This window comes from Moschus berezovskii, chromosome 5 (assembly GCF_049115385.1).
Source record: "Moschus berezovskii isolate FMDL1 chromosome 5, NW_MosBer_1.0, whole genome shotgun sequence".
NCBI lineage: Eukaryota > Metazoa > Chordata > Mammalia > Artiodactyla > Moschidae > Moschus > Moschus berezovskii.
Window position 1 is genome coordinate 123199233 of NC_142464.1, and position 26942 is coordinate 123226174.

Below are 26942 nucleotides of genomic sequence, written 5' to 3' on the forward strand. Positions count from 1 at the left end.
GTGGGGTACCAGGAGCTCTGCTGGGGTCAACAAGGTCGAGAACACGCAGCTGATGCTGGGGTCTGGCATCTGAAGTCACCACTACTGCAGCCCACACTGCCTGGAATGTCCACAAAGCCAGGGACTGGTCCTGCGGCCACCTCCACCACAAATGCCCCTCCAGCCCCCAGAACCGGAGGATGGATGCCAAGCACGTCCCCATGACCTTGTTGGCCAGCAAAACAGTTGCCATGTGATCCAGCATATATCCAGAGAACATCATAATTTGAAAAGACACATGCACCCCAGCGCTCACTACAGCACTGTTTGCAGTAGCCAGGACGTAGAAACAACCTAAACGTCCGTCAGCAGAGGGATGCGTGAAGAGGAGGCGGTCCATACTCAGCAACGAAAGAGGGTGACATAATGCCATCTGCGGAACATGGGCGGGCCTGGAGAGTTTCATATTAGGTAAGCCAGACAGAGAAAGACAAGTCCCATATGACAGCACTTACGTGTGGAATCTGAAAATAAAGGTACGAATAAATCTGTTGACAAAACAGAAATAGACCCACAGACATAGAAAAGAAACGTATGGTTACTGAAGGAGGAAGAATAAATTAGGAGGTTGGGATTAACATACAGACACGGCATGCGTGCATGCAAAGTCGCTTCAGTCGCGTCCGACTCTTTTCGACCTTATAGACTGTAGCCCACCAGCTTCCTCTGTCCATGGAATTCTCCAGGCATGAATACTGGAGTGGCTTGCCATGCCCTCCTCCAGGAAATCTTCCTGACCCAGGGATCCAACCCACGTCTCTTATATTTCCTGCATTGGCAGGCGGGTTCTTTACCCCTAGCGCCACCTGGGAAGCCTAACATATACACATGACTGCATATAAAATAAACAAGAAGAAACTACTGTATAGTACAGGGAACTATACTCAGCATTTTGTAATAACTTATAAGGAAAAGAATCTGAAAAGTAAAGAACATATATATAAATCATATATATATTATTTATTGTATATTATTATATACATTGGGCTTCCCTGGTGGCTCAGCTGGTAACGAATCTGCCTGCAATGCGAGAGACCTGGGTTCAATTCCCTGGGTTGGGAAGATCCCCTGGAGAAGGAAAAAGGAATGTAGATAAAAAATCATATACATTATTTATAAACAAATCACATATATATATACATATAAATTACTGTGCTGTACACCTGACATGAACATGACATCATACATCAAAACTATGTTTCAATAAATAGATGGCCAAGGCCGCAGGGAACTGATTCCATGGCGCTGTGGCCTTCCAAAGCTGACATGAGTGTGGCTGTCTGACCCAGAATTCTGGCTTTGAGGGAGTCTGAGCAACATTGGATTTCAGCTTTGCAGCCTTTGCGTTATGACCAGGTACCCTACAGCAAGGGAGAAAAGGATGCTGAGTCCCAACCATGTGTCCAACCTGCCACTGAGCACCGGGTGGAACTGCCGTGCTTCTGAGAATTGCGTGAGACCCCCGGCGCACGTGTCTGCTCGAGCACCATCCCTCTGCCCTCCTGCCCCACTTCGCGTCTCTCCCGTCCTGACTCCCGATCGGTGTCATCTTTGCGTTGGAGCAGCACGTGCTGCGGCTTGCCGCTCCGCCCCGTTTCCTGAAGTGTCCTGGAGCAAGCCCGCTCATCCCAGGACGCTGCCACGCAGGTTGCAGCTGTTAGACTAGGACATCCCTGATGTGTTTATTCTTGTGTATTCACTGGTATTGGTCTTTCACTCAGCAGAAATGTTCTATTTCTGCAGCGACTGGTTGTGCACTATGAAATCACCTTCCACGAGAGCAAATTGGAAAGGCTTCATAAAGTTCCGGGCAGGTGTCATAAACACAGAAGCAACAGCAGCGATGGAAACAAGCCCACCATCCATTAAGCTGGGGGTTTCATAACCTGCAGCCGGAAACTGACAGCTACCATCTCCTTTTCCATTCACTTATACTGCCTGAGGCGCTGAGCCACGCTCTCTCAATTTCAGGATGGGTAAAGGGAGACTGCCCTCAGGGAGAGGAGTCAGCCCGGGGCAGGAGACAGGAGGCGGGCTGTTCCACGTGAAGGGGACAGCACGTGTGAAGGCCAAGAGGCAAGAGAGGAAAGAGATGGACCCAGAAAAGAGCGAGGGTTGAACACAATGGGAGCCTGTTGAGGAAGTTGCGGAAGGGGCTCTGGTTCTAAGTAGCCCAGGGCTGGGAAGCCCTGGAGGGGTAGCTGGGGAGGTGTCCGGCACTGAGTAGGAGACGGACTAAGAAGCCTCGTAGACTGGGCGTTTTCTCCCTGCAGGCGAGAGCAGAGGAGAGGAGCTGAGCAACCCCAAGTTTAGTCTGTGGAAAAGGACCAGGCTTCCCTGATGGCTCTGCGGTAAAGAAGCCCCTGGCCAGTGCAGGAGATGCAGGTTCGATCCCCGGTCGGGGAAAGAGCCCACGTGCTGTGAGGACTAAGCCTGTGCACCACGCCTGTTGAGCTTGTGCCGTAGAGACCAGGAACCGAAGCTGTGGAGCTCACATGCCGCACCTACTGAAGCCCCTCATGCTAGAGCCCGGACTCTGCAACGAGAAGCCCCCACGTCACAACTGGGGAGTGGCCCCTGCTCGCCGCAACTAAACAAAAGCCCAGGCAGCAACGAAGGCCCAGCCAAAAATAAATAAATAAAACTATTTTTTAAAATGTACCAAAAACTTAAAGACACTTGAAAAATAACTGGAGTAGTCGATCTTTAAAAAAAAAAGAACAAGTGTTCACGATGGTTGCCAGGGTCACAGCGTGTCTGTCAGACAACCATTCAGAGTGACTCTCTAGAGGCTCTTGGTGATGTTCACGGCGGGGACAGCCACCCTGAAGTGGGGCATCTTCTCACAAGTCCCCGAGGTTAAGAGGTTCGGAGATGCTCTTGGCAAGGACGAAGCACTCGTGCAGGAGCTTGCTGCTTTTCTGCAGCTGTGGGAAAGACAGAAGGGACGTTTTCCACAAGTTTCCCTCCCAGGCAGTCGTGGGATCTGCAGCGTTCGGGGCCACTGTTGGCAAGGGGGCGAGGAGGTCCAGGCACCCAGACTGACAGTATGGGCGGACCCAGGATGGATCAGGATCGAGGGACCAGGCGGGCGTGGGGTGCTGGCTCCTATGGTCTCTGCCTCGCCCGGGGCAGCTCTGTCCAGGAGAATGGTGGACCTGACACTCCCCCCAGAGACCCCGAGCCCCACGTGAGCTCACACATGAGCTCATTGTTCCACCTGGTTTCACTAACAAAACCTCAAGTTCAAAGATGAAAGGATTAGGCCTTTGAGTCAGTGATTGCAGAGCACTAAACCCTAAGCACAGACCCTGGGTCACTGCAGCGGTCAAGGCCCCAGGCAGCCTGCAGAGGGGGTGCTGCGGTTCCTGCACTGACCGGCTCTCCCTTCCTGCCCTCCCACGTGCCTGCACCCAGACACACCGCGCCCAGGACCTCTGCCACACACACCCCCACCCGCCGTCTCTAGGGTCCTCCCAGCCGGCCTGGGGTCAAGAACGGCCCTGTGTGGAGTTCCCACCTGACTTTCGGCCTCTGGTCTGCAGCCACCTAGAGCCCAGGGCCTGCCCTCCCTGCTCCCCCGCCGGGCTGAAGCAAGACCCACCTCCCCAGGGTGCTCGGCGTCCAGGGCAGATGGGCCTCTGGGAAGAGGCTCGCTTCTCGGTCATAACCAGACCTTCCTCTCTGCTCCTTCTGCCCTAAAGCTCTACGTGTCGTCTGACCTGGGGAGGAAGTGGACCCTTCTGCGGGAGCGAGTGACCAAAGACCACGTGTTCTGGTGAGCGCGCCCCCGCAGGACCCGGGGGCCCCTGAGAGGCCACGTCAGCGCCCTGGCCCGCAGCCCTGCCCTCCGCACCCCAGGGCAGCCTCCAGGGCACCCTCTCTGCTCTGCTGGGCAGTGTCAGAATCGGCTGAGGGCTGGGGCTTGGCGTCCCCAGGCCACGTGTGTGTTTACATGTGAGTCTCCCTCTCTGGGCCTCTGCTTCCTCGACAGTAGACGGGGGCGTTTAATGCCCATAACCCTGGCACAGTACCCACGCTCGGCAGGGCCCCTGATCCCTGCACTGTCTGCCCTGCCCCCTCCCTCCTCCCTGCCTCCTCCCTTCTCCCCACTGACCCCTCCCTCCTCCCCACTGCCCCCCACTGCCTCCCCTGCCCCCTCCCTCCTCCCCTCTGCCCCATCCCTCTTCCCCTCTGCCCCCTCCCACTGCCTCCCCTGCCCCCTCCCTCCTCCTCTGCCCCCCCACTGCCTCCCCTGCCCTCTCCCTCCTCCGCTGCCCCCTCCCTCCTCCTCTGCCCCCTCCCTCTTCTCCTCTGCCCCATCCCTCCTCCCCTCTGCCCCCTCCCACTGCCTCCCCTAACCCCCCTCCTCCTCTGCCCCCCCACTGCCTCCCCTGCCCCCTCCCTCCTCCGCTGCCCCCTCCCTCCTCCTCTGCTGCCCTCCTCCTCTGCCCCCTTCCTCCTCCTTTCTGCCCCCTCCCTCCTCCCCTCTGCCCCCTACCACTGCCTCCCCTGCCCCCCCCTCCCCTCTGCCCCCTTCCTCCTCCCCTTTCCCCCTCCCTCCCCCTGGCCTGGTCCTATCTCAGCCCCAGACTCACTGGCCAGCTATGCAGCTCCAGCCAGCACCCCAGCCCCCTCCCCATTTCTGTCATGTCTTGGGAGCTGATCAAAATCGATCTGCGTAGGTAGCTCTCTGGTCTCACTGCCCCAGCGAGGGGGCTCCGGTGCTCAGGAAATGCCTGTTGGATGAGAGAGTGAGTGAGGCCCACGGAGGATGAGGCTTGGCCGAGGTCCGCGGGCAGAGTGAGGGAGAGCCGAGCGCGGGGCTCCCGCGGCCTCTAGAGGTGCACACAGAGACAAGCTCTTTCTACCAAGGTGTGATTCCTGAGTGTGGACGTGTGCGCGCACACACACTCGTGTTCTCTGCTTCGCATCTCATTCGGGCCACACACTAACGCATGGACTCCCCGCCAGGCCACAGCCCTGTCTCCGCAGGACAAACAGGTGGAAACAACTCCCTGCCCACCCCGCTGCCTCTTCAGTGTCTTCCTGCCAATCAGGACCAGGAACTAGCTGGCTGACACAGGGCCACAGGCCGCAGAAGGGAAGCCTTGGTCTCTCCCCTGGAACAATGGCCTGTCGGTGCGCCTTCCACCACATGGCTGCCTTCGGGAGGGCCCGGGTCTTCCTCAGAAACTAAGGCACCAGTCTCAGACCTTGTCATTCCTGTCAACATGGGCTCAAGGAAGTAGGGGGCGGTCAGGGAGTGGGGAGGGGCGGGAATGGGGGAGGGGAGAGGCCAGGAGGAGGGAGGGATCAGAAGCTGGGAGGGATCAGGAGGAGGGAGGGGTGGAAAGGGTTAGGAGAGGGGGAGGGGTTAGGAGGAGGGGAGGGGCTGGGAGGGGGAGAGGGGTCAGGAGGGGAGGGGTCAGGAGGAGGGGCGGGTCAGGGAAGGGGCGGGGCTAGGAGGAGGGTGGGGCTGGGAGGGGGAGAGGGGCCAGGAGGGGAAGGGTCAGGAGGAGGGGCGGGGCCAGGAGGGGAGGGGTCAGGAGGAGGGGGTGGAAAGGGTTAGGAGAGGGGGAGGGGCTAGGAGGTGGGAGGGATCAGGAGGAAGGAAGGGTCAGGAGGAGGAGCGGGGCTAGAATGTGGGAGGTGTCGGAAGGGGAGGGGCTAGGGTGTGGGAGGGATCAGGAGGAGGGGCGGGGTCAGGAGAGGGTCGGGAGGAGGGTCGGGGCTAGGAGGTGGGCAGGGTCGGGAGGGGAGGGGTTAGGAGGTGGGCGGAGTCAGGAGGGGAGGGGTTAGGAGGGGGCGGTCTCTGAGCTGGTGGCCTGGGAGATTATTAGAGCTGGCAGGTCCACTGATGCGTCCAGTCCCAGGGAGACCTCTGGGGTCGCCGAGAGAAGCGGCCTACAGACACTGAAAGCAAAGTTTGCACTCATTCTGACACGTTGCTATCTCGGGCAAATCAAATTTCTTCCCCAAGTTTCTGTCCTTGACCTGACAACTGGAATTGCCAAAGCCTCATGTTCTAAGACCTTCATGTTTTGAGACGCTTAAGCAAGTGAGCTCATTAGATTGACCTCCTGGGGCCACGGCCAGGGACTGGGAGACCTACTGTGTTTTGGGACCGTGATGACTGTGGCTCATCACCCCCCTGCTGGTCTCTCAACGGCACTGGGACAAAATCATGAGGGCCTCCCAGCAGCAGCCACGTTGTGAACACTGACTGTCCACCAGGCGCTGACCACGGGTCCAAGTGCATCATCTTATGAAATCCACACAACAACCCCAACTGTCTACCCTTCATGTTACAGAGGGGGAAGCAGAGAGAGGCCAGGGCACGTGTCCTCAGTCACACCGCCTGCAAGCAGCAGCCCCAGGCCACAGCTGCTTCTGCTTGTGGCCAGTGGCCATGCCCCTGGCCGCTCTGGGAAACAGTCTGCTCTTCTGCATTCCCCAGGCATTTCCAAGTTGGCCTTGGCATTCCAGCCCGGGTCCACCCATAAAGCCTCAGCCTTCCTCTTCCATGAGCTCCAGTGCCTGCCAGGTGGGGGGCAAGAGGCAGGGCCTCTGTCCTGGGGGAGGTGAGGGGGTGACCACTGCAGCCCTGGAGGGGGGTGGTGGGTATGTTTGAGGGTTCAACAGAACTGTTTGCGTCATAGCTTCCCTTAGCAACTGTCAACTCCCCAGACTCCCAGAACTCTGGGCTTTTCCAACAGCTTGCTCAGCCACAGGTCTTCTCAAGTGATTGCTGCTTCCAAGTTACAGACTGAGGGCCTTCCCCAGACACCAGCTTTGGGGACCTTGACAAACAAGAAGGTCTAGGAGGTAACGCTTGTCCCTTCCCGCAGGGAGCCAGTCTCCATCTGAGCTGTGTAAGTGCAGAAGTTCATGTGGTCTTTCAAGACCCGCAGTCGAGGGGTTTCTCGGGGCAAGGACCTCAGGCTCACCGTGCTCCCAGCCTGTTGCTGGCCTGGTGTGTGGGCCCACTGGGAAGTGGCAGGAGAGGGACTCCGATGGAGAGAGAGGGGGGGAATGAGAGAGGGAATGAGTGGATGAATGAAAAGTGAGAGAAATGAGCGAATGAGTGAGTGCGTGAGAAAGTGGACGAGCGGGCCAGCCACAGGCCAGGGGTCATTGCCCCATTCACAGATGAGGGATGTTCAAACTCAGCTTCCTCTGCCAAGCCGGGGACCCATCAGCGCTCCCGGTAAAGGGAACAATGTCTGACTTTATTCAGAAAAGAGAGGAAAAAGTCAGGCAGGAGACCTCTTTCCAGGGAGCTTACAGATGGCCTATCCAGCCAGCCTGAATCAACACTTCACCTTGCACTCGAGACTGTCCGGAGGGTCAGCGGGATTGATGCTGGCTCCCACACTGAAACACCCTGCCTGCACTTCCCGCCACCCAGAGCATCTGTGGGTTTCCCTGGTCCCTGGAGGAGATGAAGCACACAGGGACCCCAGGGCTAAGCCTGCTGCGCATTGGGTTGAGAACCGAGGGGCCGGCTTGAGGCCAGGGGCTGTCAGTAGCAGGAGCTCTGCGGGGACATCTCACTGGCCTGGACGGGCCTTGGGGATGCCTGTCCGGAGTGCTGAGTGGCGCCTCTGGAGACACTCTGATGCAGTGAGACTCTGCATCAGATTCTCAGTCTGCTCTTTGGCAAAGTAAATGTGCTGCACCAACCAGGTCAGTGTCCGTGAGAGGGTCAGCCTGGTGGACGCCTTTTGAATAGTCATATTGGCTGGAATGTACATTATAACAAATGCAGTCAGCTCATCACACCCACGACCTCCTGGGTGTTCTCGCTTAAGAGACGGCTGAAGTAGACAGAAGGTTCGAAAGGGAGTGGACAGACAGAAGGTGACCGTCCAGTTGACATGTGGAACCAGTAAAATCTGGGAAACCCTGGACCACAGCACATCATCCCAAAGTGTCCTTTCACGCAAAAAAACCTGCACTTCACCTCCTGGGCGCCCCGTGCTGGGCGGGCAGGGGTCAGCACTGTCCTTGCCCCCCTGGAGGGGCAGTGCCCGTGCCCTCAGGATGCCTCTTCCTCCCGCTCTTCTCAGCCCTCATTGAGCACTCTGTGTCACAGCCACGTCCCCGCAGTGTCCCTGTGCTGCCTGAACCCTGGGACCAGTCGTGTCCGACTCTTTGCGACCCCATGGACTATACAGTCCATGGAATTCTCCAGGCAAGAGTACTGGAGTGGGTAGCCTTTCCCTTCTCCAGCATTGCAGGCAGATTCTTTACCAGCTGAGCCACAAGGGAAGCCCAAGAATACTGGAGTGGGTAGCCTATCCCTCCTCTAGCAGATCTTCCCGACACAGGAATCGAACCAATGTCTCCTGCATTGCAGGCGGACTGTTTACCAGCTGAGCTGTCAGGGAAGCCCCCACACTGGGATGATATTTCCAGGCCTCTCAGGCCTCGTAAGATCGTTTCAATCATTAACACACAGGCACACACCCACTTGCATACACACACACATACAGACATGGACGCACAAGTCTTCTCTAAACTACAGTAAATGGAAGAACACCCAGCAGGGCAGAGGTGGGGGCTCCGTCGGCCTCCCAGGAGGAGGTGGGCTCTGGGGAAGCGCCGTGTCCTCTGAGCCTCGGACCCAAGAGGCCACGAGGCTCCCAGGGATTCCGGCATCAGGCAGGCCCGGGAGGAAGGGCTTGGGGGCTTCGTTTCCAAAGCCAACCTCTGCCGTTCTTTTCCAGGGCTGTGTCTGGGGTGGACGCTGACCCTGACTTGGTCCATCTGGAGGCCCAGGACCTCGGAGGAGGTAAGCAGGGAGGATGTAGGAGCCAGGCACCCCGAGAGCTCACCCCACGGCAGGCTTGGCCGCCCTTGTCCTTGGCAGCTGGCCCTGAACAGCTGACCTCGCTGTATGACGATGTGGCATAATTTTAAATGTGCTTGTTTTCCAGCCAGGGATAAATTGAAGTCAAGGAGCTCCGCTCCAGTGGAAAAGTCTATTAAGAGGGCAATTTGTTCTGGCCCCTGAGCACTGAGTGGTTCCCCATCTCTCAGCCCCAATCCCTCCCCTGCACTTGCTGAGTGTTGAGGTGGGGCAGGGACTCCGATGGCTCCCCCCGCCTCCGGGGGTCTGAGGCCTTCCTGGCAAATGAGCCCAGGAGCCATATAAGCTATGAGGAAGGTCCTCTGTGCTCACTGCCGACAGAACCATGGAATGTTCTAGAACATCACAGCCAGTAGGACCTATAGGTTGTGCCTTCACTCAACAAACACTGGCTGAGGCCCCGGTGGACCAGGCCCAGGGATGACCCTGCTGAGGACCTATAGGTGGACAAGATACAGCCCTGCCCCTTGCCTGGCAGGACCTCCTTGGTTTCTTCTGGAGTGCAGACCCGGGCAGGGCCACGCTTAACCTACAGTGGGTGCCGACAAGTGCAAGCTGCTGTCCCTGGGGGGACGTATTACATGGAGGGCAGTTTCAGTGCCAGGCACCAGAGTCCTGGCTGGTGGCCAGAGCTCTGGAGATAGCTCCCAGCCCTCCGTGTGGCAGCCAGGTGACCCTGGAAGTGACCTCAGCTCCCCCGCACTCATCATCCTTCTCTGTGGAAGGGGTCCCACGCGTAGTGCTCAGCCTGGGGCGGCATGGGTCATCAAGTTATTGGGGGGGGTGGTCCCCTTACAACATCCAAGCCCTCGGCTCTTCCCTGGACGCCCCCAGCCCCGACCCTGCAGAGAGCAGGGCGGTGTTACTGTTGCTTCTGCTTCACTTCTTGAGCTCAGTCATGGGGTCTGGAGCCAGTGCAGACCCCAGCCCTGCCACCCTCCATGCAAAAATCCCAAATCACCCCCTGCTCCCAGCCACCCCGGCCTGGGAGTCCTGCCAGAACCCAGTCCAGCTGAGCTTGGTGGCACAGAATCCCGGCCTTCAGGACCCACTGCACTGGCCACCCCCACCCACCCTCCAGCCAGCCTGAGCTACTGACCATTTCCCAAGGTCACCCTGCCCCTATCATTGCCCCTGCGGGAAGGCTGGGCCCCTGTCCTCAGAAGGACCCTGCGGTCACATTGCAGGCTGTGGGCAGGAGGACGGTCAGTCCTGTCACACTGGGACTTGTTCACAAGAGCCAAGCGTCCACCTCCCTTCTCAGCCCCGGCAGCCCGAGGGTGGCTCCAGAGAGTGGTTTACGCCGCAGAGATTAGCACGGGCTGCGGATCAGCCCTTTTCCCACGGCACAGACCGTCAGCACCACGAGAGCTGGGCTTCGTCCGTCTTGCTGGCGGCAGAGCTGGAACAGGGAGGACCTGGCCAGCGTGCCGTGAGAGAGCGAGTGAACGGGCGAACGCGTGAACGAGTGGGCCGGTGAGTGAGCGAGTGAGTGAGCGGGGGCGCGAGCAGACGGCCCGCTGAGTCTGGCCTGGCTTCGGCTCCACTCGTGCCCAGCCAGGCCGCCCACGACAGGACATTCAGTGTTGACCCCAGGAGTGACTGGCCTGTTAGAGAGGAGATGGACGTGGTTCTAGAGGGAACGGGCTGCGGCATAGCCATGGCTGATTGCGAGCCTACTGCGCGCACTGTCTCGGGGCTGATTGCGAGCCTACTGCGCGCACTGTCTCGGGGCTGATTGCGAGCCTACTGCGCGCACTGTCTCGGGGCTGATTGCGAGCCTACTGTGAGCACTGTTTCAGGGGACCCTGCCGGTGAGTTTGGGCAGGTCTTCTGGCCCCTAACCCGGCCCTCTGGCACTCTCCAGCTGCCCAACCACCCCAGACCATGGGCAGGTTATGCCCCCAAATGTGCTGATGTCTCCAAGTGCCTGGCTGGGCTCCATTTGGTCCCTGTGGTTAATTCTGCTCCTGCCCACACATGGGAGAGATGAGTCCCCAGGGCAGAGGCTCCAGGCAAGTCCCTGGGGGCCCCCCATCCCAGAAACAGAGTGCCTGATGGAAACGGGAGTCTCCAGGCAAAGCTGGTGTTCAATTTGCTCAACCATAGATATTTCAAAAAGGATGAAAGAGTTTGCCTAAATCTAGGGGGGAAAGAACCCCTGAGTCCCTGCTCACACCCACCTGTTGATTGGGTGTGAGTGGAGAGACACCTGGAGGGTGGGAGGGGTCCCAGCCGTGACAGGCACTGTGGCCCTGGACTGTCCCTTCCCTGGGTGACCACATATCTGCTGGGCCCGGGGAAGGCCAGTGGGTGGGGGTTGTGTGGGGATTTCCTACCCACCATCTCTGGGGGTTGCTCTGCCGTCCCTCTCCCAGAGAGGGGATCCTGGTGTCCAGGGATGTACAGGTGTTATGTCCGCCTGTAGCCTAAGCCAGGGGCAGAGGGTGCACAGGGAAGAACACGGACCTAGCCCTGCTCACACAGCTGTGCTCTCCTGCACGACTTTAGCCCAGGCTCAGCAAGTGCTTCCCATCAAGGCCAGCTGGTAAATGTTTCAGACTGGCTGGCCGTGTGGCCTATGCTGCCCATGACCACCATAATAGTGTGAAGGCCCTGTGTGTCACGCGCAACCATGTAGAACAGCTGTGTTCCAAAGAGCCTTTCTCTGGGAAAAGCCTGGAGGCCGGCTGGGTGGCCCTGAGTAGGCGAGTCTCTAACCTCGCTCAGCCTCAGCTTCTGCATCTGGAAGATGGGACCCCCCCATCCCCCCAGAGAATGGTCCTAAGGTTTCAAAGAGCTCCTCGCAGGAGAGCTCCGGGCACAGAGCCGCCCCCCACCCCGCTCTGCAGCAGGTGTAGTAATCGCAGGGCCAACCCTTTAAAATTCAGACCCACAAACAACATCCGCGGCGGTGGTTTCAGAACACAGATGGAGCCAAGAAGGTTTAGCACTTCATCATGTCTGGGGCTGCGTCTGACTCCGTCAGCTAGTGTCTGGGCATTTTGAGATTTCACGCCCCGCATGGCTGCCTCTTATCTCCTGCAGGTTTTCGCTACGTCACCTGCCAGATCCACAACTGCTCCGATAACACACGGACGACGCCCTTCGCGGGCCCCGTCGACCATGGCTCTCTGACCGTGCAGGACGATTACGTCTTCGTGAAGGTGCGCTTGCTTCCGGGGCTCCTGGAAACTGGCAGGAGGTGCTGTGGAATATAAGCCACTCTGGGGGAAACTGAATCACCCCAACAGGAAGCCATAAAACGGCTATTTTACTGTCAAGTACTACTTACTTCAATTCCTCCTGCCCCTGCGGCGAGGTGCCCCCCAGAACCCCACACGGCCAGGGCGCTGGCACAGGGCTGCCGTCTGCTCCTTCTCCCTTCTGCCCACCAGGAACCCGCCCCCCACAGCTCAGGGCCCCCAAGCCTGAACCCGTGTTGCTCCATCTGGTTCTGGTGGCTTTGAGTTGATATGGGTTGTCTCTGCTCATTGTTCTTGGCTACTGGGCATCAGCCGTCCACAGCCCAGGGACCAAGCTCTGCTGCCTGGCACTCAGACCACAGTTGGAACCACCCTCCAAAACCATGTGATTTGAATGTTCAGAAACTCCAGGGAGCAGTTGGTCATACCACTTCTTGATTACTTCCACTGATGAGGAACTCGCTCCTTCCAAAACACCTCACCCGCTCCGAGACAACTCAAATCTTTGGAAGTGTCATTACAGCAGTGAGATAAAGTATTTCCTCTGCTCTCATCCGTTGGCCCCTGTTCTGCCCGCTAGGATCCCAGGAGATAATACCACAGGCTCTAATGGAGACGGTCCCTGAGGGCACTGGCTGGGTGCTATCTCTACTGAAAGCTCCCCCATCTCAGAGATACTTCATCGCCCCAGCAGAGTGGACCAACATCTCCTGTGGAGTCAGGGCTGGAGTGGTAGGGTGTGTCACAGCCCCCATTAGGGCAGTGAGTAAGAGGCTCCTGCCACCAGCAGCCCTGACCCCCAGCCCTGCTCTTCTTCTCCTTCACCCACTGCTGAAGCCCCTTGGGTTCCCAGACCTTCTGTGTGTTTGCACGTGCTCTTCCCTGGGCTTAGAGTGCTCACGGCTCCTTCTCCACCTCCTCTTCCAATACACTGTCGTGTACCCCCTCCTCCAGGAAGCCTTCCTTGGCTTATGTCTACTTCAGGCATGCTGGTTGCCTCCTTGGAGTGCCCCCAGCTCTCTCTCCCTTCCTTCATTGCAGCCCAGGCCACACCAGCATCCTTTACAGTTTACCGTAGACCCTGAAGCCTGCAGGGAGGGTGTGCTCCAGGTCTATACTCAGCACCTCCCACTGCATTTCTCAAACATCTGCTGAGTGTTGGAGCAACAATGGCATCAGCTTCTTTGGCAATCAATCCCACATGGAGTGTTTCCGAAACATTTTGCTTGGTCCACCAGCACCCCAGCCTGAGACCCCTGGGGGCACAGCTGTGGCCGAACGGGCTGGGCTGCTCCTTGTGCAGCAGAGGACCCTGGGTGGGGGCGGGGCTTAGTTAGAGGTGCTGGGAGGGCTGGCCAGGCCGAGGGTGGGCCATGGGAGGGTGCTCAGGGAGGACTGGGGTGCTGTAAGGAAGCAGGGGGCACTGTGATCGGGCAGCTCAGGTGTCAGGTCTGGAAGTGGGGGCTCAGGAAGCTGAGTTGCAGTGGGTGAAGGAGCCACCGCTGTGATCAGCCTTGGCGGCGCTCAGGCGTGGTCGTGACCGCTCTCAGCTCTGTCGCAGAGGCTGGTCTGCCGCTGGTGACACTGTCTGTGTCGGACAGGAGAGGTGCGTGCCTGGCTAGGGGCTGAGGTCAGGGGCCACAGGGCTCTGTCCGGCTCCTGGCCCAGCACGTCTCCCATCGCCTGTTTGCCCCCTACTCCTCATCCCCTCTCCCTCCTCCCCGCTTGCCCCTTCCCCCAAAGAAGCAAATGACACTCTTTTCCTGGCTCTTCCATTATCTCCCATGGGAAACAAGTCACTCCAACTCTGGGCCTCACTTTGCTCATCTGTAAAATGGAAGTGGCCACGGCTCGTGGAGTTGCTGTTTTTGATGCTGATGAACCGTCTTATGTCACACCAGGTGGCAGCCTCAGGAGTCTTGCCTGTCGCTCTGCTTCTCTTGCCTTGCGCTTTGGTGGCGTCTGGTGTGACTTGAACTTACCTTTGTCCTCTCTTCCTCCACTCAGGAGCTCACCAAGTACTCTAAGAGAAGTTTTGGGGAGCAGAATTTTCTTTCCCTTGTACCATAACTCAGATATAGGAAAGCAAAGAGCTGAGAGAGCACAAGGAAGATTAGTTCTAACTGAGGGAGGTGGAGGAAGACTTCCCAGAGGTGGGGCATTTGGTATGGGGCTCTGAAGGATGAATAGGAGTCTGTCTATTTCAGGCAAAGCACATGTAAACAACGTAAAAGGGCATTCTCACCAGCTGAAATACAATGTGTAGTTTTTCATTCTTGAAGATCTGTCTGGCTTAACTGGAAACCTAGCCGCTTAAAAAAGTGTTTTTCCCCTCCTGTTAGGCAACCACAACAAACCAGACCAAATACTACATCTCTTACCGTCGCAATGAATTTGTCCTGATGAAGCTGCCAAAGTATGCATTGCCAAAGGTAAGAGTGGGTTCCCTGTTCCACCTGGACCTGAGCTGTGTCCTGAGCCTGCACTGACTTGGGGGCCTGCAGGTGCTTGGTGATGGCCAGGTCAGGATGGACAAGAGCAAGGCGGCCTTGCTTCCTCCAATGACTCCCCTCCCCCTCCACTCCATCCTTGCATGTGCCCAGCTTCATCCTGTCCCAGGGCCTCCACCATGCTCCTTCCTCTGCCTTTTTCTCCTTTGCCCCAGACTTCTGCACATGTGATGTTTCAGAGCAATATCTCCTCCCGTTGACGGTCCAGGCTGGTCCTGCTAACGCCTTGCCCTTCTCTTTCCTGACACTCAGGGTGGGAGGAAGGCCCTGTGTCTCTCTCCTGCTTTCATCTGGAGTTTCAGGGGCTGGGGCGCAGTTTCTGTTTTATTCACCACTGCATTCCAGCTGTCTACTATGGGGTCTAGTATGCAGTAGGTGCTCAATTAATATTACTTCCTTCCCCTTGTGTGTATGTGTGTATGAGTTGGTCAGTCATGACCCCATGGACTGTAGCCCGCCAGACTCCTCTGTCCATGGGATTCTTCAGGCAAGAATACTAGACTGGGTAGCCATTCCCTTCTCCAGGGGATCTCCCCAACCCAGGGATCGAACCCGGGTCTCCTGCATTGCAGTCAGATTCTTTATCATCTGAGCCACCAGGGAAGTCCCGGCAAGCAAAGAAGGGGGGACGTGGAGGCTTCCCAGACCCTGCCCCCGCCCACAGTCCCCTCCCTGCTGGTACGGTATTCCAGTTTTACAAAGGAAATGACTGAAGATCAGAGAGGCTAAGTATCCTGTCTGAAGTCACACAGCTGCTAAGAAGCCGAAGCACGTTTCACACTGAGATCGAGGGTGCGGGGGTCTGAGACCAGCCTCCGGCCACATCCCCCTGTAGAGGATGGCTTCTACTCCACGTGCGCAATTCAGAAACACAGACAGAAGCAGCCTTTCCTCACCCACATGCTTACTGAGCATCACATATAAGCTGGGAACTGACTCTATAGCTGTGAGTCAGACACCCCAGATTCCTGCCCTGGCTGCGTTTTCAGAGCAAACAGGCAGAAAGTCAGGCAGACAAATGTGTGGAATAATTGCCGGCTGTGGTGTGTGCTGTAAAGGGATAAGAGGCCGAGCCAGACAGTGACAGAGGGTGGGCGAAGCTTCCCTGATGCGGGAGTTTCCTCTGAAGCCCAAAGGCTGGGGGGAAAGCTGTTCAGGGGTAGGACGGTGCAGGTGCAAAGGCCTTGGGGCCAGAGAGACCTGGCTGGAGGGCAGAGGGTGGGGGCCAGGTGAGAGGAGGCAGTCCTTCCTATCACCCAGCTTCAAAGGATGACTGAGGACCTGCTCACAGGGGTGGCATTAGTATTGGCCCTGTGTCCTCACTCAGGGGTCCTGCCCAGGACCCGGTGATGGGCCAGGGGTGGGGGGTGGTGCACAAGTCAGGCTGCCTTCAGGGGTCATCCCCCGACCCTGAGCCCAGGGTGGGATGTCCCAAGACCACATACAGTCTTATGAGCACACTGCCCATCCAGGCAGCAGGCTGCTTCTTCTCCACCAAATTCAGGAGGGCAGCCAGATCCCATGTTCCCACCAACAGCGTGGAGAGCTGCTTAACTGAACTTCCTCATCAGATTTTGTTGTTTTCCGGTGAATTTGTGACTCTTGCCTCTTTCCTCTGCTCAAACCATTCCCATCTTTTTTTTTTTTTTCTTTCATTAATGGCCCAAATAGCATCATGAAAACAACAGAAATCAGAGCCGAGAGGAACTCACCACGGCCTCCCCACCTCCTTCCCTGACTCCCTTCCCCCAGCCCTGTTTGATTGCCTCTGGTCCTGGCCCCAAGCCAAAGCAACTTTTCTGCAGCTGCATCGTTGCAGTCACTCTGTCTGCAGCCTGGCTTTCACATGACAATGTCTTGGGAGAATTTCCTGAATGATACATGATAGCCCCTTTTAAATGATGGCAAAACTTTCAACTCAGGAGACCATACCTTGTTCAGCTAAGCCAGACTCCTGTTGTTTAGACATTTGGGTTATTTCCATATTTCATAGTTATAAACTGTGCTGCAAAGAATATATTTGCACCCACAGGTATTTCTTTTTTTATTTTCACAAGTTAGTCTAAAAAGAATTTCTGGACCAAGTATATAAATATTTGTGGAGCTTAGTTGCTTTCTAAAAGGGTTCCACCTTGCCACCAGCAAAGTTAGAATAGGCCTGTTTTAACATGGCTTTGCCAGATTTTGTGTTGTATCAATTCTATTTTCCTTCTATTTAAAAAGGTACGAATGGCCTCATTCTGCCGTTTTAATTCACCTCTCTCTGAAAGCTAAAGTGGGTAAACAGTTTTTATTATATTTGTCAGCATTCTTTGCTTAAATCGTTTGTAGAGATTTTTAAAAAATACTCAAGTTCCCTAAGAGGGGGGGAAAAAAAAAGCAAGCAAAGGCTATAAACAGACAAAAGAGAGGAAAAATCCAAATAACTACTGATTCTATAAAAAAATTCATAGGCATAAAGTGAATGCAAATTTACTTTAAAGTGAAATGGTCTTTTATCTGTAATATGTTCACATAAAATAAAATCCATAAAGTATAGGAATAAAGGAGAAAGTGACATCAGGGAAGAGGGTGGGGTGGGAGCAGAGTCCGTCTTCTCACTTAGGCAACAACCACACTGGCAGAACCCTCCTGATGTCACGATTTTGGAACTCCTGGTCTGTTCCAAGGCTTGCAGCTTCCAGGGGAAGTCATTGATTTCCACAGTTCGGGCTCTTCCCAAGGTAGCAGCTGAACGTCTCTCCCGACCTCCCCGCTCAGCTGCAGGGAGCATCCGTGCACAAGTTCCTGGAGCTGCGGACACACAGCTTGCAGGATTCATGATGCTAATCCTGGGGCACCAGTAGGTCTAGGACTATATGCTCGTGATCGTGAAGTACTCAATTTCTTCCACTTGGCGGTTGTTTCAGCATCTGTAAAGCAACTCGGGGATTGTGCATCAGACAGTATTATCCAAGCCCCTCAGAGCGGAGCTAAAGCAGAGGATACGGGGGAAGGGTCTGTCCTGGGGTGGCCCCATAGGGTCCTGCTGGTCTTACAGCCAGAGTCTGTTTCCACCCCCATCCCCACATTTATTTTCCTTCTTGTCCCTTTTGGGAGCCAACGTTTAAGGACAGAGGATGAGATGATCAGATGGCATCACCGACTCAATGGACATGAATTTGAGCAAGCCCCAGGAGATAGTGAAGGACAGGGGAGCCTGGCATGCTGCAGTCCGTGGGGTCACAAAGAGTCAGACATGACTCAACGACTGAACAACAGTTTAAGGATGAGGACATTCAGAAGCAACCGCCATATGGAAGGATTTAGAAAGTCACCAAGCATGCCCAGGAAAAAGCTCACTCTCAGATAAGACTTGAGGAGAACTTCAGTTTACACCTCAGGCTGATTCCCAAGACACACACAGCCTACAGCAATAAAAAACAAAAAATCCAGCAAACCCTGGGGAGGGGAGAAGATCTGATTTCCAGAGTTACTGCATTATTAGATTCCAATATCCAGTTTTCAACAGCAAGGAAACTACAAGGCAAACAAAGCAAGGACCATCCATTCAAAGGGGAAAAACACCAACAGAAGTTGTCTCTGAGAAAGTCCAGATGGCAGATCTACTAGACAAAGACTTTAATGCTCAAAGAAATAAAAGAAGTGGGAAGACAGTCAGGAAAGCAATGTGCTCATGAATTAGAAATACAAGCATACCTTGTTTTATTGCACCTAGCAGATATTGCTTTTTTTTTTTTTTAACAAATTATAAGTTTGTGGCAACCCTGCATGGAGCCAGTCTATTGGGCCATTTTTCCAACAGCATTTGCTTTTTGTCTTTGCATCACATTTTGGTAAGTCTCACAATATTTCAAAGCTTTTCGTTATTACCATACTCATTATGATCGGTGACTTTTGATGTGACTGCTGTAATTGCTTGGAGCCAACTTAATTGATAAACATTCTGTGTGTTTTCACTGCTCCTTTGAGCAGTCATTCCCCCAGCTTTGTCCTTCTCCTCTGACCTCCCTGTTCCCTCAGACATACAAAATTGGCATTACAATGGCCTCTAAGTGTTCCAGGGAAAGGAAGAGTCACACTTCTTTCACTTTAAATTAAAACCTAGAAATGATTGCACTTAGTGAGGAAGACTTGTTGAAACCCAAGAGAGGCTGGAAGTCAGGACTTTTGCAGCAAACAGCCAGGTTGTGAATTGAAAGGAAACGTTCTTGAAGGAAATTAAAAGTGCTACTCCTGTGAACACATGAACAAACAGCCTTATCGCTGATATGGAGAAAGTCTGAATCATCTGGACAGAAGATCACACCAACCACAACATTCCATTAAACAAAGCCTAAACCCAGAGCAAAGCACATGCTGTGCTAAGTTGCTCAGTCATGTCTGACTTTTTGCAACCCCAGGTTCCTCTGTCCATGGGGATTCTCCAGGCAAGAATACCGAGGTGGACTGCTAAGCCCTCCTCCAGGAGATCTTCCCAACCCAGGGATCAAACCCAGGCCTCCCACACTGTAGCCAGATCATTTTACCATCTGAGCCACCAGGGGAGCCCAAGCAAAGTGCTAACTCTCCTCAATTCTATGGAGGCTGAGAGGTGAGGAAGTTGCAGAAGAAAAGTCTGAAGCTGGAAGAGATTGGTTCATGAGGTTTAAGGAAAGAAGCTGTCTCCATAACGTCATAGTGCAGAGCGACAAAGCAAGTGCTGATGGACTGATAGAAGCTGCCACAAGTTATCCAGATACAACTAAGGTTATTAATGAAGGTGGCTACACTAAGCAACAGATTTTCGTTGTAGACATACAGCCTCTGTTGGAAGAAGATGCCATCTGGGACTTTCATAGGTAGAGAGGAGGCGTCAACGCCTGCACCGAAGCTTCAAAGGACAGACTGACTCTCTCGTTAGGGGCTAATGCAGCTGATGACTTTGAGTTGAAGCCAGTGCTCACTTACCATTCTGAAAATGTTAGGGCCCTGAGGAACCATGACAAGTCTACTCTGCCTGTGTTCTGTAAGTGAAACAAGGCCTGAGTGACAGCATATCTATTTACAATATGGTTCACTGACTATTTTAGCCCTACTCTTGAGACCGAGTGCTCAGAAAAGAAGATTCCTTTCAAAATGTCACTGCTCATTTGACAACGGGCCTGGCCCCGGCAAGCGCGCTGATGGGGATATACAGCGAGACTGATATCAGCATGTTGTCTCCACACCTGCTGACACAGGATGCATTCTGCAACTCATGGATCTAGGAGTGATTTCAACTTTCAAGTCTTAGTATTTAATAAATATAGCTCACAAGTCTATAACTGCTATAGACAGTGATTCCTCTGATGGATCTGGGCAAAGTCAATCGAAAACCCTCTAGAAAGGATCTTCCATTCTAGATGCCATTAAGAACATTTGTGATTCATGAGAAGAGGTCAAAGTGTCAACATTAATATGAGTTTGGAAGAAGTGGAGTCCAATCCTCATGGAAGACTTTGAAAGGTTTGAGACTTCAAAGGAGGCAGTAACTACACATGCGGTGGAATCAGCAAGAGAACCAGAATTAGAAGTGCAGCCTGAAGATGTGACTGAATTTCTGCAAGCTCATGACAAAACTGCAAGGAGTGAGGAGGTGCTCCTTACAGACGAGCAAAGAAAGGGATTTCTTGGATGGAATTTACTCCTGGTGAAGATACTGTGAAGACTGCTGAAATTACAACAAAGGATTTAGATGTTACACAACCTTAGTTGAGGGGGCAACAGCAGAGTTTGAGAGGATTGGTACCAATCTTGGAAGAAGTCTACCGTGGGTAAATGCTATCAAACAGCACTGCGTTCTGTAGAGAAATTATTCAGAAAATGAAGTGTGAATAGGTCCATCACTGTTCATTGTCTTATTTTAAGAAGTTTGATTCCACAGCAGCCATCAACATCTAGTTCAGACCCTCCACCAGCAAGAAGATTGTGACTCACTGAAATCTCAGATGGTGCTTACCCAGTTTTTAACAATAAAATACTTTTTAATAAGGTATATACATTTTGTAAGACATAATGCTATTGCACACTTAATAGATTACGGTATCGTGTGAATGTAACTTTCACACACACTGAGACACCAAAGAAACCTGTGTGACTCACATTATTGTGATGTTTGATTTATCGGGGCGGTCTGGAACTGGACCCACAGTACCTCTAATAAAGTGTCCCTGTACCAAAAACTAGAACACATGGAACCAAAAAGAAAATTTGAAGCTAAAAGGAACAATCATTGAAATGGAAAATCCACTAGAGAGATTCAAAAACAGATTTGAGCACATAGAAGAAAGAACCAGAGAACTTTGAAGACAGGGCAATTGAAATGATAAAACCTGAGGGACAGAAAGAAAAAAAAAATTGAAGAAAAGTGAACACCATCTAAGAGACCTGTGGGCCATCATCAAGTGAGCCCATACACGAACTATGGAAGTCCCAGAAGAAGAAGAGCGAGAAAGGGGCAGAGGAATTATTTGAAAGCCCAAAACTTCCTTAAAACTGATGAAAAACATAACTATAAAGATCTTTAAAAGCTTGTTGAGCTCCAAGTAGCATAAACACTACGAGTTCCACACCTAGACATTATAATCAAGCTGTGGAAACACAAAGAAGGAATCTTGAAAGCGGCAAGAGACGAGTCACTCATCACATACAGGGATCATCAGTAAGATTATAGGCAGATTTGTTATCAGCAACCTTGGAGGCCAGAAGGCAGTGAGTTGCAATATTCAAAGTGCTGAAAGAATTTGGTGAAGATGTTGGTTCATTCAGCTGTTCCTTAAATTTTATGTAAAAATCTATGAGGAAATTTCCCCCATAATTCTTACTAACATGTTTTTAAGCTTTCCAAAAGTACTTCTTTAAAATGGTTTCACTGCAACTAATCGAATATTGCAAATATTTATACATCTCTACCTGCTTACCACTCCATTCCTCCTTTCCATGGCACTCCCACTTCATTCCTCAAGGCAACTGCTGCAGGAACTCTTGTTCAGCCGCTCATTTGTGTCCAACCCCATGGACTGCAGTCACCAGGCTTCCCTGTCCTCCACTATGTCCTGGAATTTGCTCAGGCTCATCTGTCACCCCTTCTCCTCCTACACTGTCTTTCCCAGCATCAGGGTCTTTTCAAATGTCAGCTCTTCACATCAGGTGGCCAAAGTATTGGAGCTTCAGCTTCAGCATCAGTCCTTCCAATGAATATTCAGGACTGATTTCCTTTAGGATTGAATGGTTGGATCTCCTTGCAGTCCAAGGGACTCTCAAGAGTCTTCTCCAGCACCACAGTTTGAAAGCATCAATTCTTTCATGCTCAGCCTTCTTTGGGGTCCAGCTGTCACATCAGTACATGACTACTGGGAAAACCATAGCCTTGACTGCTGCTGCTGCTGCTAAGTCACTTCAGTCGTGTCCGACTCTGTGCGACCCCATAGACAGCAGCCCACCAGGCTCCGCCGTCCCTGGGATTCCCCAGGCAAGAACACTGGAGTGGGTTGCCATTTCCTTCTCCATAGCCTTGACTAGACAGACCTTTGTTGGCAAAGGGATGTCTGCTTTTTAATATGCTGTCTAGTTTCGTCATACCTCTTTTTCCAAGGAGCAAGCATGTTTTAATTTCATGGCTGAGGACACCGTCCACAATGATTTTGGAGCCCAAGAAAGTAAAATCTGTCACTGCTTCCACTTCTTCCCCCATCTATTTGCCAGGAAGTAATGGGTCCGGATGCCATGATCTTATATTTTTGAATGTTGAGTTTTAAGTCCACTTTTTCACTCTCCTCTTTCACCTTCATCAAGAGGCTCTTTAGTTCCTCTTCACTTTCTGCCATTAGAGAAGTATCATCTCCATATCTAGGGTTGTTGATATTTCTCCCGGCAATCTTGATTCTAGCTTGTGATTCATCCAGCCTGGCATTTCACATGATGTACTCTGCATAGAAATTAAATAAACAAGATGACAGTATACAGCTTTGATGTACTCCTTTCCCAATTTTTAACCAGTATGTTGTTCCATGTCTGGTTCTAAAATTGCTTCTTGACTCACAAGCAGGTTTCTCAGGAGACAGGTAAGGTGGTCTGGTATTGCCATCTCTTTAAGAACTTTCCACAGTTTGTTGTGATCCACACAGTCAAAGGCTTTAGTGTAGTCAGTGAAGCAGAAGTAAATATTTTTCTGGAATTCCCTTGCTTTCTTTCGGATCCAATGGATGTTGTCAATTTTATTTCTGGTTCCTTTGCCTTTTCTAAATCCAACTTGTACATCTGGAAGGGTTTTGAGCATTACCTTGCTAGCATGTGAAATGAGCACAACTGTATGGTAATTTGAACATTCTTTGGCATTGCCTTTCTTTGGGACTGGAATGAAAACTGACCTTTTCCAGTCCTGTAGCCACTGCTGAGTTTTCAAATATGCTGACATGTTGAGTGCAGCACTTTAACAGCATCATCTTAAATAGCTCAGCTGGAATTCCATCACCTCCACTAGCTTTGCTCATATTATATTCATTCTTATCCTTCATCTCAGTTTAACAAACCCTAAATCTTAGCTGGTGCCTTGCTTCCCAGCTGGGACTAAATTTTGCAGCTTCCCTTGCAGCTGCAAGTGGTCATTTCTGAAATGTGGCCAATGAGATTAAGTGGAATTGTCAGGTTTGGGAGACTTCTCGGAGCCCTCTTTTAAAGACTAGCCTTTTCCTCCTCTTCCCTCTCTCCCTCTTTTTGCCTTGCATGTTGACAAGATGACTGGCTGGAGTTCCAGCTATCACCTCAGACCATCAGTAGATGGGGCAGAACGGGGCAGTAGAATATTGACTCAGAAGGAGCCTCTGTTCCTGGTGACTCTGTCCCTAGTGATTCCAGCCTCTGCACTGAGATGTCTGCCTCTGGAACCCTTTTACATTTTGGGAAAAATGTGTTTTTATCTCATTTGAGTCACTTTTTTTCCAGTTTCTATTACTTATAATCAAACCTCATTCTACCTGATAACAAACACTGGCAACTCTGATTTTTCCACATATTTCTTGAGATATAGATGTGTGTGTGTGTGTGTGTGTGTGTGCGCGCGCACGCGCAGGTGCATGCTCGGTCTCACAGTCATGTCCTTTGTGACCCCATGGACTCTTTGTGGCTCCATGGACTGTACCCAGCCAGGCTCCTCTGTCTATGGGATTTTTCAGGCAAGAATACTGGAGTGGGTTGCCATTTCCTCCTCCAGGAGATCTGCCCACCCAGGGATGTCTCCTGCATCTCATGTATTGGCAGACAGACCCTTTACCACTGAGCCACCTGGGAAGCCCATATAAGTATATACACACATGCAAACACATATACATACGTGTAATTATTTTGATGCCTTTTTTGTTTAGAAATAGAATCAACAAATGTCTCTGCTTCTAACTTTCCTTTTAAAAGAAGAATAATATGAATAATTTAAGGAAAAAGTTGCATATTTTTTATCACTCTCTGACCACCATTTATCAATCTCTGATCACCAAGGTTTTTAAAAGACTGGTCTCAGTGCATGGAGAGAAATGAGCGCCCTCTAGCTCTGCTTAGGGGAAAGGGAACATAATGTAACAAGAACTTTAAAAATGTTCCTTCTCTCAGATGAAGCAATTTCCCTTTTTAGATTTATGTTGTGGAAATACAGAGAACGCAGAGATCTATGTCTGGGAATGTTTATGACTGTTTTGCACATCATGCTGGAGATGCTAAAAAGCTCACCGGTGGGGAAATATTCAGTGAAATACGGTACATCCACAGAAGGGAATATCATGCAGTCACTAAAAGTGGTGTTTATAAATAATTTTAACAACAGAGAAACATGCTTCCCATATAACGTGCAAGAGCAAGCTACAAACCATACTCGAGAAAGTATATGAATCACATTTGGGAACAAGCCCAGAAGTAAACAATTTTAAAGTTAGTATCAGGTCTCTCGAGGAGCAGCAGTACATGCAACTTTTACTCCCTTTACACATTGTCCTTTGTTTCCCAAATTCTGGTAAATATTTACTCAGGTTTTGTAAACATTTACCCGGGTGTGGGGGAGACAAAGTCAGAATGAAGGTAATAGCGGTGAATACTGATCAACCCCGTGTCACTGATGCCGGGCACTGCGTGAGCTCGGAACGTCGGGCCGATAGAGGGTCTTCTCGTGCTGGGCTGCAGGATGAGCGATACCCCGGTGGACACCGCGGCCTAGCGCGGAGAAACAGGAGAGGGGAGGCGGGCAAGAGGAGCAGAGATGCCCCACTTCCCAGGCTTCAGGCGCAGCCCTCCGACTCCGCATCACCCTGCTGTCCCACCTCAGAGAGGGAACCGCCAGGCCTGTGACCCTGACGCTGTAACCCTCCCTGGCTGCGGGTTGCGTGGGTCCACCCACGTCCGCAGGCCCACAGACCAGGACCCCGCCGCGCTGCAGGGCCGCCCCTGGGAGGGCGGTGCATCGCAGGCGTTCCGCAGCACTGCCCCCTCTGTTTCGAAAAGCCCTTTTTTTTGGCTGCACAGCAGCGGGAGGTGGGGGTGGGAACAGGCAGGAGGGGAGGGGCCATCACCGGCCTGCACCCTGCCCAGGCGGCCTCTTCACCAGATCGAAGGTCTGTAAAGGGAAGAGAACCCCCAAACTGCGCTGGCCGTGGTGGGCGGAGCGGTGGGCGTGACCAGCGTTGCCCCGCCCCCTCCGCCATCTGTCCTGGGCTCCTGGATCTTGGAAGCTCCGCCGCCAGAGGGGCAATAAAAGTCTAGGAGTGATAGAAGGCAAACTGGAGAGGCTGCAGCATAAAAGCTCGTTATGGCTTTGAAACAGGCCTGTTCAGATGCCTTTTCATGTGGCTCCCACGCAGCGTTTGGCGCTGGTTGGGAGTGAAAAGGAAAACAAGAATCTCAGTTTAGCCCTGGGTTTCTTCTTCCTTTTTATTCGACTGTGGATTTTTTTTTTTTTTTTTCATTCTGAATTGTCAAATCTGGAACAAATCCTGAGAGGGGGTGCCTGGCCCACTCCAGAGCTGCCAGGCATCCTGCTCCAGGTGGGCTTTGGCCTCGGCCGCTGACCTTCTCGGGGCAGGCCTCCTGCCCGCCTGCTGGCCAGGTGCCTGCCCTCAGCTCCCGCCAGGCCCCGAGCCGCCCACTGACCCGCACGGGCCTTGTTGGCTGTGTGTCCGGCGGGAGGACCAAGGGCAGGGCTGTCCTGGCCTGGAGGAACCGTGGGCAAAGGGCAGCTCTCTGTAGCAGGCCATCGAGGAGGCCCTGGGCGTGAGGCTGAAGCGAATTAATACAGCCCTCCTTCCCAGTGTACAACCCGGAGGGCAGAGACCAGTGTGGGTCCCCGGTGGGGCCCAGGCACATAGCGCCTGGCACACAGCAGGCACTTAGTGAACACATGCTGAGTGAGTGAACTGACAGGTAGCTTATCTGATCCTCAGGATGGGGTCGGGGAGGGGCCTGGAAGGAGACCCGTCCCGGCTTCCCAGGGGTGATGGTCTGGGGTGCATAGGAGTCCCCGCCTCCTCCTAACTGCAGGGACTGGCGGGCAAATGGCATGACAGGGGCCGGGGGGTAGGGAGAGATATCACTGCGCCCCACCCAGTGCCTGGACACCCCTCCCCCCACCCAATGTGAAGGGTGGGAACATGACCCCCATTTTGAAGCTGGGAGAAGAGGCCCAGAGGGGTAAAGGGACTTGTCTAAGGCCACTGAGCGCTACGGGCAGGACCGGGGTGGAAATCTAGGTCAGCCTGATGCCAATAGGGCTGTGGCCAACCCCCCAACCCCACCAGGTCTGAGGCCTGCCCACGCCTCCCCACGGGCCTGCCCCATCTTCCCACTCCCCACCCCCAGGCCAGCTTCCCTCCCCAGCACCGGCGCCCAGCAGCACTGACCCCGCTCCCCCGCGCCCCCAGGATCTGCAGGTCATCAGCACGGACGAGAGCCAGGTGTTCGTGGCCGTGCAGGAGTGGTACCAGACCGACACCTACAACCTGTACCAGTCGGACACGCGCGGCGTGCGCTACTCGCTGGTGCTGGAGGACGTGCGCAGCTCGCGGCAGGCGGAGGAGAGCGTGGTCATCGACATCCTGGAGGTGGGAGCTGAGGGGCGTCTGGGGCCCACAGCATGGGCTGCAGGGGGGCGGGTCTCACCTCCAGGACTGGGGCCGCCCACTCCCTCCAGGCTCCTCCCACTCTCTCCCCGGCTCCTCCCACACCCGCCCCTTCCTCTCCCACTCCTGCCCAGCTCCTCCCACTTCCCCCCGGCCCCTCCTTCTCCTGTCCTGGCTACTCCCACTCCCTCTCCTG

At 53.5% G+C, this 26942-nt stretch overlaps 1 protein-coding gene across 2 annotated transcripts in view; it reads left to right on the plus strand.

Annotated features, from left to right (window-relative positions):
• The window catches only part of SORCS2 (sortilin related VPS10 domain containing receptor 2), a 503745-nt gene that overhangs the window by 415531 nt on the left and 61272 nt on the right, over positions 1-26942 (plus strand). For both annotated transcript variants that reach the window (XM_055435186.2, XM_055435187.2), the window contains 5 exons: positions 3744-3817; positions 8772-8836; positions 11963-12081; positions 14463-14552; positions 26549-26728. In XM_055435186.2, the coding sequence (XP_055291161.2) occupies positions 3744-3817; positions 8772-8836; positions 11963-12081; positions 14463-14552; positions 26549-26728 (528 nt within the window). The remainder of the gene's footprint in view (positions 1-3743; positions 3818-8771; positions 8837-11962; positions 12082-14462; positions 14553-26548; positions 26729-26942) is intronic.